A 15,533-nucleotide genomic window follows, 5' to 3' on the forward strand; every position below is an offset into this window, starting at 1 on the left:
GCACCTTCGAGTCCTCTATCATCACCAAGGTAACGTTTTGCTCATTTAAGTTACTTAATGATAATATTTGTTCAGCCACGCAGTTTTAGGCATGCGCAGTTTACCACTCTGCACTCGAGTCAGTATAGATCCGAAGTGTACGAATCAGGTTGAGGCTTAAAGGGTGCGTTTCTTTGGGAAAATCCGCATCCAGATTTTTGATCCAAGATCACTCGGATCATGGTGTATCAAAGGAAGCGACGAACACACTCTGGGTAATGATTCGTCGGTTCCTTTGATGCACCATGATCCGAGTAATCTTAGATAAAAAATCCGGATTCGGATTTTCCCAAAGAAACGCACCCTTAATGCATAGTTCCACTACATATACGTCTTCTTTAAAATCACGTCCAGCAAGGTGTTCACACAGCACAGCCTGTACAGATCGAACGTAAACGGGTACAAGCAATGAACCTCGCAGGGCCCTATATAAGGAGGCTAGGATAACAGAAACTTTGTGGAAAAAATTGTTACGCATTGAAAAAAGGATCTGAGCGGTTCAATGCGAAAATAATCTTTGATTTTCTTTGTTGCTATTAGACTAGTGAAAATAGTAAAAGATACTGCAGGTATTACATGTTACCATAGTTACAATTCAACAATGTTTGTCTTAGAACCAGTTAAGGTGAGAGTTTTGGCGTAATTACCAGCACAAAAAATTGTTAAGGTTAACACGGCAAGTCAATGAATGTTTCAAGTAACCGAGTGACCGCGAAGTCGTGAGTGTGTTTGCAATAACATGTACAAGAAGTCGATTTCGCTTCCAAATCAAAACCACGTTATGATAGAGAAAACTAAAGTGAGATACTTTGCAAATCGCCAACAATAAATGAAACACATCTGGTATTCTACAAGAAGTTTAAAGGTTGACTCACCTATGATGTAATACCTGGCAATTTGGCTGTGATTAGACAATTGAAAGCAAGCGACTTTAACGTTATATCAGAAACCTTGTAATCAGAACATATACAAAACAGAAAGAGCCATGGGCCTCGCTTGGGTTTTCATTAACCTCTTTGTCTTTGTTATAAAGACTCAAACGCACACATTGCAAACGGTTCGCCGAGATTACCCATGTACACCTTACCCTTGTCCTCTGGAACAAACATCGATGAATCTTTGTCCGAGTGAGTGCTGTACGCCCGAGGTTATGATGCCGTGTAGTAACGGTCCTCCCCCCATTGCACTTCCGAATGCTCAATGCCCTTGCGGTAAGTGTTCTGATCAGTTTCAAATTCTATACTTAAAAGGAAAGAGAAATCGAAGTTTGATTAAGCAATTTTCTGGTATGGATATTGCATTTGAACATATACCAAAGGCAAAATTCAGGTTTTTCGATTCAAAGCGGGTGATTTGTTTTGATCGCCGCGCGTATTAAACCGGGCATTTATCACACTATGACCTCTCTCTTATTTCTAAGGTTCAAATAAAAAACAGGGAAGTAAAACCATTCACTGAGTGTAAAGTGTGAAGTGCGCTGGTTGATAAACCATTGTCTATCCCTCGGCTGGTAGGAGAAAACTGCAGTGATGATCAAAATACAGGAAACAAATGAATACTGGTACCAGACTGTCAATGAATTGGATTTCCGAAATCCGAATTAACATATATTTGACCTAAGTATGAACTATAAACTGCGATTGTTTTTTATACGGTATAATGAAGCTGTTCAGTTGAAAGTTGGACACAACGGCTATCTAATTATTCCAAATCTATGCTTGCGATGGATTTTGTTTTTGGCGTAAGCTGTGGAGCCAAAATGCCCTTTATACCAAGCGTGCTTCCTATGTCTCAAATGTATACTAAATGGTAGAAATTTCAGTGAATTTCTTCTGCCAATCAAAACCCAGGCAGTAACTGAGATGTAAATTTCAGAAATTTTCCATGATATTGTAGAATCATGAGTAATCTTTAGTAATCAGGAGAATTCGGACAGGCTAATTTCTAATTTGGTTGCGGTGACGGTACGTATTTCTACTGTGAAACACTATAAAACAAATTAAGATATTTCAGTGATGTATTTTCAGAAAGACGGAAAATAACAGTTTTAACTCCTTTCCTGTTGACGACTTAAGGTTGCTGCTGCCAAAGTGCCACAGTTCCAGGAGATCCAAACCAAGCAACGGAGCCCTGTGACAAGGTTACTGGTAGTCTTTTTTTATGGAAATCAAACCCCAAACGTTCACCGCCTACAAAGTCAAAAGGATCAAGCGCGCCGCAGCCAGCAGCAGCTCGTACAGGGCCAATAGTGGCCAAAAGCGGTGGCGGTAACATTCAACCTCCCAATTAAGCCCCAACCAAACCTCCTTCAGCAGCAACGACAACTTCTACAGCTTACTGGTTAACAGTGCTATTAGACTGCTCTTCCTCTTGTTGGCACTTCAGTGGCTTTGAGGACGATTTATTCGTGGCATTTCAGTCGCTTCAGGTTTAATACAATCCCTCTCAATCCCACGTTTGGTTTTGAGATATGTTTTCCTGTATGTTAAGAGTAGAACTTCGTTATTCGCTTCACCCGCCATTGGTTAAAAATATGAAAATAAAGCATCGTTCGTTTCCTCGTTAAAGAACACCCTGATATTGACCTTCTAGAGAGTTCTCGAGCGAATATTTATCGATTTCTAGGAAGTTCTCAGGTAACCGATTGAAGCTAACCAAAAGCTTAATCCGAGCACTTTTGTCTTTGTTTAGTGCACCAACGCAGTTGCTTCGTTTTATGCTGTTGGTTGTTTTCTCGTACAGGAATATAACTTTGAGATACTATGAATGGCTTAAATTCGATTCTTATACGAATTTCATTTCAAAGGGCTGAAAATCTGACCTATAAGTTAACGCTGAGATATCAAACAACTGAAAATCCCGATAAAGATTTAGCATATCTAAGGCAAACATATCATCACGAGTAATGGTAGTCTAAGACATGGGGGTTGACTACTCGAGCAGTCGTCTCGAGCAAAAATAAGTTGAATTGTTTCGACACTTGAATAAATTTATCACCTTACCATCTGAACTGTTGTCCCGTATCTTTGATTTTCACTTCTTCATATCCGCATAGATATAACCCCTGACTGTTTTCCTCTCAGACAGCTCCTTGAGTGCATCCGCCCACCCAAGTTTTACTGAAAACCCTCACGAAACGCTGGATGGGAGATCGTTTCGAATGCCTGTTGCTAAGATATCATCGATCCATTCAAACACAGTGATGGAACTACAGTAGGATTGTATTTTGTTTTCGCCAGGACCTCATTAAAAAAAATAAGCAATGTCTAGGCCGCGGATGGTAGGAAAAATGCAGTAATAATCAAATATGAGGAAGAAATGTATGCTGGTACTCGGCAGTCTCGACTGACAATGGGTTTGATTTCCGAAATCCGAATTTACTTTTTGAATAGGCGAGTTAAATCTTTGAAAATATACTTTGAATTATCCGTTGCACGACTACTTCCTAATATGAAAGTAAGCTCATCACCATGATCTGGTTACTCACCCAGAGGATTTTATGAGTTTTCAGTGGGCAGCGTAGAACAGGGACTGAGTAAAAACTCAAAATGGCGACGGTTCACAGTAGAAGTTTCAAACACTGAAGAATGGGGATATATTCACAAGAAAAAGAAATCGAAGACACACAACAACAGAAATGATGGTAAGATGATAGATTTAATGAATGTCGATGAAATTACGTTTTCGCTACAGACTACTCTGGTCGAGTAGTCTAAAAGTCTGAAAATCAGTCTCAATGAGACAATTACATACTTTGGTCTGAAAATGGCAACGCCAGGCGTTAGGCGGGCCACAGAACCCCACCTAAAACTCTGACGAGTATCCATAGGTGTTCAATATACTGCTGGAATTTGAATGAAGATGTTATTTTTTAAGCCTGGTGACTAAATGATAGATGTATTTTTTCAGTCAGAACTCAGATTTTCTTTTCTCCGAGTATGCCAGTGTCATTTGGGCCCAGTTGTTCAAAGCCCGATTAAACTAATCCTGGGTCAACGTGAACTTTGATTTTAGTTCAATTACTAGACAATAAAGGTTTTCGAAAAGCTTTTGTCCTTCAGTCTTGACTTAGACTTTTCTTTGCTGTTAGCTTAAAATTAACTTTATAAGGCATTTTTAACAAGCAAACTGAAAACCTCGGTTAACTTTTAATCGGGGATTAGCGTAAATCGGCTTTCGAACAACCGTGCCCAGGCGTATTATTTAGCACATTATATATATAGGTGTTGATTTTAGGTGTAGTTGGGAAGTCTTATAAATTATCCCCTGGTGTATCTCATCAATTGGATAGTCTTGTTTTCGCCTTTTTTTTTTTTTGGCAAATTTCCCTATTTTTTACTCACGCTTACGTTTATTTGCGATCCGAAAATCAATTCATTTGCGCCGTTTAAGCTGTTATTATGACATTGAAGTTCTGAACACTATGTGAACCACTAACGCGTTTATTGATGCAGAAAGGATTTATTCCTCTCATTTGGACTGGTGCTTTTGTGTCTCAACCTCATCTGGTGTTAACATGAACTCTTTAAAAAATGACTGAATTTTCGAATACCCTGGAATCCTTCCACATCTATAAATTTCTCGCATTATCTTTAAGGGAAATTAAACTATAAATCTGAAACAAAACGTCAGTCGGATTTTCCCCTCCTCCATGCCCCATCCCTTCTTCCAATGATGTGCGGACGCTAGAAGCATCAGCCAAGAACACTCCAACTTTTCATTTGCTGGTAATAGTAGCGCAACTAATGATACCTTTATCCATTCAGGAGGTCATGACCCAGAGCCTCTGTCTTTAATACTAAGCCTTAGAGTCAACCCTTTTTCGAGCACCTTCAATTGTAGAGCGGGCTCTCAAGGGACCTTTGGAACGTCCACATTTCAAATACCCAATCAACAAAGAGCGATGGCAAATGAACTGCCATATGTCATACCTTTTCGCAAGAAAAGCTCTAAAAATAAATTTACTGGGAAAGCATCTATATAAATAGAGACTCCTGGCCATGGGTTCCTGGTCCACGCTATCATTCAAATAGTAGGGATGTGACGATTATACCTAATCCTCAAATCACCCAAACCAGAAACAATTGTATGCTCTTCTTTGTCTTTCCTCTCGTGCTTCTTTTGCTCTTTTCGTCTCGCATATGAGGCGGACACGTCACCCACTTCAAATCCTTTGTACCCCTTATTTAAGTCCCTGAATATTGCATTTCCTTTTTGCAGCTTACTGAAGACAAATGGGCTAACTAGGCTGTTGGTTAGCTTTTCTCTTTCCCTCTTAGAAGATGACCAGAAATGTCCCATATTAAATTTGCTGGCGTATTTGGGATAATTTGCTGCTTCGTCCCCTTTCACTGTGGAATTTAATTTCAAACCGTCCTGATTTGTTCCCACCCCCAACTGTTTTCCTTTGATACTTTGTGGAACATATTTCTGGTTCCCCTTGTCAAAGTTTAAACTTTCCATCGAACCCTCCGAGCTATAGGGATAATTTGTTGCTTCGCCCCCTTTCACTGTGGAATTTAATTTCAAACCGCCCTGATTTGTTCCCACCCCCAAATTTTTTCCTTTGATACTTTGTGGAACATATTTCTGGTTCCCCTTGTCAAATTTTAAACTTTCCGTCGAACCGTTCGAGCTATTGACTGTTTTCCTGTCCTTCTCATGAAGTGTATTATCTTTTTCACTATTGATGGTGGTTTTGCTTTGCGCTACATTTTCGAGTAATTTTGCTTGTTGACGAAACAACTCAGAATCTCTGAAAGGTGCCCCCGGCGAAAAAGGACGGTGCAACAGCGAGAAGTGCTTATCGTCAAATTGGTATTCAGGGAAATACTGGACATTTCTCACACGGTATGGATTCATTCCCCAAGGAACCTTCCCTCTCACGAAAAAAGGAGAGTATCCTTGGAAATCCCAATATGTTTGGTGTGGGAATCGCAAAATATGAGGCATGTAATATGGAAAATAATCAGACCACATGAAGAATGGTCGAGGGGGTCTACGCATGTGTGGTACCCATGGTCTCCAGTGCATGGGACGAGCAGCGTAAGCTTCATTTGAAGACTTGGGCTCGTCACTTAGATTCAGTTCTAAATTCATGTTCGGTCCCTTGCTGGCATATCCTCCGTCATTTTTCTTCGGTTTAGGGTGTCTCTGGCTATCTGTGGAGAGTTTCGGTTGGCGTGTAGCTGGGAAAGCCGTGATGTCGAAGCGCTTGATGGCATTGCTTCCATGCCCTGGACGTTTCTCACTACAACCTATTCATGAAATGAATAGGTAATTGGATGTAAAATAACTGTGATTCCCTGTATGTTAATTTTCCATTTAAAACTTCAGAGAAATAAAAGATGAAAATTGGTTAACAATGCCAGTGTTTTCTCGTGATCTGGAATATTGTCATCTTCCATTTGTTTTCTTCTGCCTTAATGTATTTTTTGCACTCACGGGCGCGTACAAATACAAGCGTAGCTTTAGTTCAATAAATTGTGGTTATTGTGGCTTTGTTACCCGACAGAGCACCACCTATAACCGACAGAGAAATTCCGGCGCATTTATTTGCTTGTAATCCTGACAAGGTCATCACTGGCTCTTTGTCTGTATTTTCCACAGTAAAGCATGAACGTTTCAGAAATTATTCGGAGGGTTATAAAAAACATAAACCCCTTCACGGCTTACTGGTATATCGGATGATAATGCCCGAGGATGAAACATTGTTTTCGAAACTTGTTTCACACTTGCCCTCGTAACTTCGCTTCCTGGACAACTGTTCACTTTTGGACAATTTTTCAGTCTCGGGCATTATCTTCTGATGTTCCTTGTGTCTCTCTCTATCAGGTGTTAACGAACTAGTGTTAAACAATTCTACTACGGAAAGTATAAACCAGTTAATAGAGACATTTTCTATTGTAAAAGTGATCTTATACCATGTATTAGTAAAGCTTTTGTTGAGTGTTGTTTTTGATTCATCAAGGCTAAGCCTAAATCGAATTTACGCGGCGAAATTGAGCATGAGTGAATCATAGAAGTACTGCGGAAGAGCTAGAGGTACTTACTCGAAACAGTCGAAATGGGAAATCCAATGGCAGGGCCACAGTTGAAGCCTCCACAGTCTGTTGCCTTTATAGGTCTGCAAAGTCCCCCACGAAATAACACCTCCCTCTTAAGAGGGCAGTTTGAAAAATACAAACAGTTCGAAGGATATCTCTGGGGAAAATTTCTTTTATAGAAACTGTGAACGAATGAAGGTTTAGTGTTCGTGTTTCGTTCGTTCTTTGTTATATCCAGTCCATCTGGAAGAGTACTTGAGACAACTTGGCGACTCTGAACCACTCCCAGGCTTACAATTATAAGAATAATGGTAACAACCTTCGTTTCAAGGTATGAAGACTTCATCCCTTTGTTCAGTAGAAAATATTTCGTTCTCAGACGGAGGGAAGAAACGACGATTACGTTTTACGTTTCTCTATTGGGTTTTGGTGGTTAATATTAATGAATAAAGTCACGAAGTTTATGTGGTAAGAATTGTTCAATTATGTCAAAAATTCTAATCAAGTTTTGGATAGAAAACTGCTCCAAGAAAATTAAATAGTTTTAAAAAACACTTTCTCATGCGAACCAAATCTCTTTGAAAACAAATTTGAGATAATATTTGCTCCATCTAATTAAAGACTGATAAATGTGAGTTATAATTTTACGTTGTTTAAAACTGAGCTTTTGAAAGGTTCCTCCCACAAAGCGGGTACATGTTGCTTTACATTTCTCAGTTTTACGCAAGTGATTTCAAAAATTGTAAAGTGGTTTAAAATATAGCTGTTATATACTTAAAACTGTAATGCCCTTATATTTTAAACGGTAGCGAAACAAGTGAGTGACTGAGTGATAACTCTATTTATCCTTAGGAGTAGGTGACGTAACAGGTCGCAAGCTTTTGACAAAATAGAAATTCCTTGCAGTGGTTTTTACAATATTTATTTCCTTAAAAAATATAATCGTGGCGACTCCTTTCTAGCAAGTATACGTTTATTGGTGCTCCAGTTGAGGCCGTACGGATATAACAAGAGATAGCACTTTAATTAATTTGGACAAGGAAATACCATAATCGCCGGCCTATAGCCTTTGGGTAACACATCCAGGAAAAAAGGTTTTGTAAATGTTCTTCACGCTGCTGGTGTTCTTTTGTCTTTTATTTTCTTGATCTTCTTCTTCTTCTTCTTCTTGTTTTTGCATGTTGTTGTTTTTCTGCTTCTTGTGCTTCTCCTTCTTGTTCTTCTTGTTTTCATTCTTGATCTTTTTCTCTCTTGCTTCTCTTCCTTTTTCTATTATTCTCATTGGCTGTCCAAAGACTTGTTGCAATATCATGCTTGGTGTTCCAAAGGCAGGAACACAATAATGGAACATGAGCATGAAGTTTCAACAAACCTGGAATCAGGTGAATTGTGTGTGCCTCACTCCATGTTCCTTGCCCAGTGGCGTGCTATGATTTGATTGCATTAGTTTCTTCGGATGTGTTTTGGAGTTATAAATGCTAGATGAAATACAGATGACTGGATGGCCTAAAGACACGCACGATGAAGGGATACACGTGTGCTGTTTTGTTAATAATGGCTTGTGCCTGATACACAATGCACTTTCAGTATCTCCATGGTCCTACCCTGGTCAGAAAACACGTTGTAACGCCATTTACCTGCTGTAACTATTCGAATAATAGCCGGGGCGATTTTTTTTTCGCACTTTAAGTGGGCGATGGCGGGAGGTGGCGATTAATCGAGGGCGGCAATTATTTTAAACGTTGTTTGTGGAAAGTCGGGCCCACATATTTTGTTTTATTGTTCCATTTGATCATGCATTAAATAATCACACCAAGTAAACAATGCCCTAAAAAGTGTGCTCAATTTGGTTTTATGAACTAACAACATCAATGTCATCACAGTCAGAGCCGGAGTCCTCGATCAGCCTTGCTTGCTATCCAAGACGTAATTTTGAACTTGACAGGGAGGGGGTGAGAGAAGAAAGGTAGAGGGGTTTGAGCATTTTAAGAAAGGGAGGAGGAGTGGATGTTAGGGATTATTCAAGGGGGGCAATTGTTTCAAATATTTCCACCGAAAGGGGGACGGTCCCGTTCGCGGTGAATCGAAGGACGGATATTATTCGAATAAATGCGGTACTCTTAAGAGGTAAGTTTTCTAGAAATTCAAATTAAAAATTGGATGACGCTTTTGACATTGAAGTTATTCCCCAGATAATATTACTATTCTAGCAAATTTTTCGATCGTATGTTTTGTCTACTTATCGGTAATATGTAGTGCCATTCTATTAATTGAGATTAAAACTGCGCATCATTTAAGGGACTGAAAATCATTGCCGCAGAGTATGAAAATAAATACATATTGCTTGCTTAAAAATACGACTACTATTCGTAATTGACTTAGTAGGTTGTGAAAAGTAAAAATAAACCTGTTTGTCATGTCTCATGTGTATTGAACTGTCAACTCCCTGCTGTTAAACAGTCAATGCCACCAGGTTCTATTATGAGGTAATGTAACATTTCTTCCACTTTTTAAATTGGCTTTAAGTGATTTGTACCGCCCCATTTTGACACGAAAATTTTGGCACAAAATGACAGTGTTCTCTTTATGGATATTCCTTTTGCTGAATGCAGTTTTGATAACTGACAAAGCGTTTGCCCCCAACCCTAATCACGGAAATAACAATCCATTGGCTCCATCTGGTAGAAACAGGAATGTTGGAGTGTTTAGTGTACAAGTGGGTACTCCATTGTCACAAAACGTAGCTTCTGAAAATTTTAAGTCACCTCCAGCTCCAACTAATGGACAGAACGAAGGCATACAGCAAAAGCAATATTCGCTTCAAAAGAAACCCTCGAAATTAAATAAGGAACTTGAAATTGCCGCACAGGGTGGCATTTCAACACAGCAGAGGTTACAGGGTGGTAAAACAACTCAGAAGGTAATACAGGGAACACTGCAAGTTGAGCAACCTATACTGGACAGCCAACAGCTTCAGAATTCACCGCAGGAAAACGCGTCATCTCAGCAGTCAGTACGGGATCAACAGCTACCTGGACAGCTAACACAGAACAACCAACGACCTACACAAGCATTTCAGGTTAGTCAGTCATCTCAGATCGATCAACAGGCCACTAAGAGCGAGGACCAAAACAACAAGAGCAACGATTGCGGAGGCAGTTGCGGATGTTGTTGTGGAAAAACTAACAATAACAACAATGGTGGCAATGGCAACAAGAATAACAACTGCCGTGGTTGCTGCTGCTGCTGCTGCCAACCATGCTGTTGTTGCCAGCCTTGCTGCGGTTGTCAGCTATGTTGTTGTCAACCATGTTGCTGCCAACAGTGTTCTCATAACCATCAGCACGTGCACGACCTCTGCGTGCATCACGTTCATCACATCATGCATCATCACAAATGTCCCAATGCGTGTGCACAACCGTCCTGCTGCGAATGTGCTCAACCATCCTTCTGTGGCTGCGGATGTGAATTCGTGGATCCTTTCAGCTGCGGATGCGTTGGACCTTGTGGCTGTGGAATTGGCAGTGGATGTGGGTGTGGGTCTGAGTTCGGATGCCAGTGTGGTTTCCCCTACCCGTGTGGGTACACCAATGAGTTTAGCAATTTCGACTGTGACATCTTTGCAACTGAAAATGAAGGTAGTTATACATACTTTAAGAATAAAGTCAAACCAATACTAAAAAGGACGCCTTAGCTAATTCCTAACGGATACTTATTACGGGTGAAAGCAATAAAGAAACTGAGATTTTCATAAGATAGACGTGTTTCCTTGCTTAGAAAAATAAAGGTGACTAGCTTATGCCTAAAAAAAAAAAATCAAGTTTACATTGGATAAAGTGACCATTTTCTGTAATTTGACATACGTCGCTTGGAGACCGCAAAGGGTACGTAATCAAGTGAATTTTCAAAGGAAGCACGAGCCACAATCACACAACCCGTTTCGCCAATTATATCTGATCCAGATACATTACAGTGCATTGATCTTAACTATTTCAAAATTATTGAATCTTATTGGATACCGCCAGCTATAATCTGATCACTAATAGGACAGTCTACACAGCATGTCGAGGTAACCAGACAGTACGCGCCATCTCTTACGCTGTAATAGGACAGTTGCACCTATACACATCTTTTGACTGTAGTTGATACTCGAATTTTATGTACAGGATGCATGGTATGGTAACCATGGAAATTTAATACTGTTTAGCAATAGATTGTTTTTAGGCCACTTATCATTCAGCATTTCAAAGGCAAACAACACCAGACTGCATTCTCTACTCGCCCGCAGGTTGGTTCTTTGTAATAGTCAAACAATATCAAACGGAAACTTCCAAAAGCTCCCTTAATAGACCAATTATCCATTCACTTTCATAGAATCGAGTAAGGAAAAAAGTAAAGGCAAAACGGAAAAGAGAGAAGAACGTCGTCAGCTTATCCCTCAACCGGGTTATCTGTTTCCAGCCTTTCGACACGTCGGAATTTTCCAGTTCTTAAAAAGGTGAGATTGTTTGAAACTTTGTTTCTACGATTTAACATTTGCTTGATAATGCATTCTAGGTGTGAACTGACCTCAAACTATCTATGTTTCAATTAATTAAAGGCCCGGCCATCGGTTAAAATTCCTCCCAAATAGATGTGTCACTACTTTCTATCTATTAGCAAACAGAGCTTACCAAAATCCAACGCTATCTGAATTTAGGATAAAAAACAAGGAACATAAACGCAGTTTTAACTTTGGACGCTCTGCAGGTGAAGCAGTTGTTCTGATAAAAGAATACCTGATGCATTAATACCAAAATGAGACACGAGGAGCAATATCCGTTATTGACTCTTAATTTATTTTGAATCCACAGGACTAAGGTTCCGTATTCAAAGCGTATCAAGGAGCACATGGCACGGTTACATCGTTCTCATTTTGATACTAGTAGTGGCGAGATGAGGCTCAAGAAGTTGTCGAAAATCCGTTAGGAAGAATTAAATCCTATCTTGCCTGGGCTGTTTTTAGGTGGTGAACCTACCTCTTCTTACTCCCAGCCCGGCCTCCAACGCAACTTCAAGACAATAAAAGGTGTACCAGTAAACCTTGGAGAGTAGATTAAGTACGTCCAGAACTGTTTCCTTTGAGATTCGCAAAATTTCATGGCAATTTCATTTCTTTTGATCATCCCGATCCGCCATTTTTCTCCATTAAAAATGATAAAACTATATCGGTTAAAACTATATCGAACTGGTAAGGGGAAGCTAGATCCAAATTAAGACAATTGAGAAATTTGAATAAAAAACCTTGCTCCTGGTTTTGCTTGTCTACAATAATATGCTAATGTACTTTAATTTTTTATTTGTGAGTTCAGCGGTTCAAACATTGCTCAAAATGAAAAAGAAACAATGTCTATACGTTTCAATTTTCATTGATTAACGCGTCTTTTATTTCACAGCATTGGTTGTCTAATTTGATGACTTAGATTTTTATCCTGAAAGACATAACTCGAACGTAGAATGGGTTGTTGGTCATGTTAATTATAGCTTGGGAGGAAACGTCACACCAGTCTAATTCTAGAACAGAACCAGACATACGGCTCAAGTTGTGGCAAAATGAACCTAATAAACAAGGAGAGAAACATAGAAAGAAGCATTTGAAAAAAACGCCCCAGATATTGAAGTTAACTAAGATGTGTTGGACGGTTGTTCACCTGCAATGGCTCTATCCATCCCAAAACATTTTCAGTTGTGCCCGTCGGTAACATGTTTATAATTTGACAAATTTACGACGTACTGCGTGATTTTAGTAAGCTGAGCTCTCCGTTACAATTTATCTTTATTACTCTCTCTCTTAAGGTAAAATATATTGACTCAATTCCGAGTGCTTCGGTACGGCGTTAGCAGTGAACTGCCAGTTTTTTAGGGCAAAGTTTTTTAGAAGCGCAATGATTTCCTTTTGATCTGGCACTCTCACGTCTGCTTTGCTACTCGTTCACAACATCACGAATTTCACACGAGATGAGTGTTCCAATGAAACCACATTGTCGATATTGAGAATTGCGTTCTCGTTCTCGGAGACCCGGCTGCAAAATTGAGATCCTTCCGATTTGCTTGCACTGCTTCTTTTTTTCCTGGCCGGACTGTGTCCAGTTTTCGACATTTTTTATGTCCAGTAGTTTTGTGGCGTTGACACTGCAGTCGGCAAGATTCGCTTGACCCTTGGGACAACATTTGTGACCGCGACCCTTTGATCAATCGGCTTTTAGTGTGCTCACAATCAAGTTAAATCCTTCACTAAATTTTCTGATTTTTGTGGCACTCGGTAGGCATACTCGATCAGAGAAACTATAGTTTTTGTCAGTCAGGATTCCCGTCTTTCGAAGTGTATCTGATAACATTGTACCTTTCACATGTTTGTTTACATTTGCTATCGTTTCCGGTTTGCGCTGATTGGCCAAATTCTGACAGCTAGGACAGCAGGGAGCCGCGGGGAGTATTGGGGGTGGCATTCAAATTCTTGAGACATCGTTGCAAGCTCTCTCCTCTTTCCCCCTCCCGCCCCCACCCCCAAGAGAGCTTGCTCGCAGGCTATAAATCAGTCAATGATGGCGCACTTAGGGACTTACTGCAAAAATGCGGTAATTATTTATTCTATATATTCTTATTAGCCAAGCACGAGGGGTGTACTGGAATAAGATCGACCCTAGCTCTTGACAAAATGCTTAGGGCGTAACGTGATCTATACACTCAGAAAAGAACTGTGGTCGATATCCTCCCAGTACGGTCTTGAGTAACCTTAGTTACCAAGAGATTTAATACACGACTTTATTATCGAATTAGAGCTTTGGGCATTTTTTAGATACTTTACCTGGTCCGATACTTAAAATCTATATTTGCGTGACAATAAAGTGTGCTTAGTGGCTGATTTCAGTTATTGCCCCTATCGGCTGTCTTGGTCCGTAGTAATTAAACTTACCGTCTTTACGTGTTTCCTTATGTTCTTTACTCGACTTCTTTTTCCTCCACTTCACCTTCTTCACCTTCTCACGTTCGCTGTCACCGGAACTAGCCTCCTCAGCACTATCTGTGTCTAATTTATTTTTGTTCAAACATCGGAGAGTAAGAATAATAATAGTAATAATTAGTTCTGATCCCGAAAACAATCTTCATCTTTCTCTTACAGTGTAATGCGCCTTACAGTGACCACCCAACAAACATTTTTTTACAAGTTAGCCAATCAGGATATCGTCCTCCTTGTTCATAAAATACAAAACGACATGTTTTCAATAAATCATCGTTGTTGTGTCACTTGCCTGTTGGACTTTGCAATTGCAAGGAGGCGTGACCGTTAATCAAATTCGAGTATCCTGATAGGCTAACTTGTAAATAAAGTTTTTTTCGTGGCCCCTGTATATGCATGTAAGGCGCTACGCCTTGACAGATCAAAACTAAATCACTCCAGTTGTGAAATTAATGGGTTTAATTTTTTGCAATGGTGCTAAGCCACAGCATGACACGACAGCAGACTAACTGACACTGAAAGAGTTACAAGGAGAGCCTTTCATCCACCGAGCTCCCTCGTGAAACAAATGCTAGTTAACCCTTTAAATCCTAGGTGTGTGGTATTTTTTTCAATGACTTTTTGGCAATAAATAGTCTGAGCCACTTAATTTCTCCATAAATGGAGATGAAATAAAAATATCTGCGGTCTTAAGAAACTGTGGGCTCAGGCTAAATTGTCACGTGATGCAAGTGACGGTTGTTGTTTGTTTCGAGCGAGTGCACGAGCACGAATCTGGTAAAATCATCGCTTTATAAGTGTTTTTCGAGCCATTTTCCTCTGCAGAAACCCCCATTCTGGCATCATCAAGCTGGAATGTGGGTAGAGGCAATCCTCTGAAAGAAAACAGAGGTGAGAGGTGATTTCATGCTGACTGAGTCGCCAAACATGCTGTGTAGCAGACATGGAGGCCCACGAGTGAAGTTGCCTCTCTGGCCGTTTTGTGGATGGATTCCAGGACCTGCCAAGGCTATTTGGGCGAGTTTGGAGTAGTAAAATATTCAATGGATTCGAAATTTTGCTGGTGGTACTGGGTGGCTCGACACTTATAAAAAAACTATGAAATGGAAAGAGCAGGAGTTCTACGCTCGCGCTATGGCTGAATTACCCAGAATTCTCTTCGGGCGTAAACGAGGCAACGTGAGATACGCAAGACTGGGTCTGATAAAATGGCTGAAGTATAGCCCTCGGAAAGCGTTGAGAGGAAAACTTCCAGTCAGATACCAAGGTCTGACCTTGAGGTTTGCTGTAAATATAGACTTTTCAATTTTGAACAAATTATTTGGATTAAAATTGACGATAAATAAGTGTAATTTTTGATGTTATTATTTGGCCGAACAATTGGCATTTAGGACTTTGTTGCCAAACGAACGGTGATATGCAGCGAAAATCGGGAGGCGTAGTCGATT

General features: G+C 40.0%; 2 protein-coding genes and 1 long non-coding RNA gene across 3 annotated transcripts; 2 read left to right on the top strand and 1 right to left on the bottom strand.

Annotated features, from left to right (window-relative positions):
* The first annotated feature begins 947 nt into the window (after positions 1-947).
* Positions 948-3,049, top strand: LOC146470246 (uncharacterized). Its single transcript, XR_014867072.1, has 2 exons — positions 948-1,250; positions 2,115-3,049. It is a non-coding gene; the product is annotated as an uncharacterized LOC146470246 (long non-coding RNA).
* Positions 3,050-3,677: 628 nt separating this feature from the next.
* LOC146470247 (uncharacterized) lies at positions 3,678-7,438 on the bottom strand. Its single transcript, XM_085122279.1, has 2 exons — positions 7,092-7,438; positions 3,678-6,296 (listed from the first exon to the last, which is right to left on the bottom strand). The coding sequence occupies exons 1-2, from the start codon at positions 7,429-7,431 to the stop codon at positions 5,065-5,067; spliced, it is 1,572 nt and encodes a 523-aa protein (XP_084978405.1). The 5' UTR covers positions 7,432-7,438; the 3' UTR covers positions 3,678-5,064.
* Positions 7,439-9,640: 2,202 nt separating this feature from the next.
* LOC146470248 (uncharacterized) lies at positions 9,641-12,230 on the top strand. Its single transcript, XM_085122285.1, has 3 exons — positions 9,641-10,723; positions 11,460-11,583; positions 11,939-12,230. The coding sequence occupies exons 1-3, from the start codon at positions 9,655-9,657 to the stop codon at positions 12,051-12,053; spliced, it is 1,308 nt and encodes a 435-aa protein (XP_084978411.1). The 5' UTR covers positions 9,641-9,654; the 3' UTR covers positions 12,054-12,230.
* The last annotated feature ends 3,303 nt before the right edge of the window (positions 12,231-15,533 follow it).

This window comes from Pavona decussata, unplaced genomic scaffold, assembly GCF_977016875.1.
Source record: "Pavona decussata unplaced genomic scaffold, jaPavDecu1.1 SCAFFOLD_114, whole genome shotgun sequence".
NCBI classification, from domain to species: domain Eukaryota; kingdom Metazoa; phylum Cnidaria; class Anthozoa; order Scleractinia; family Agariciidae; genus Pavona; species Pavona decussata.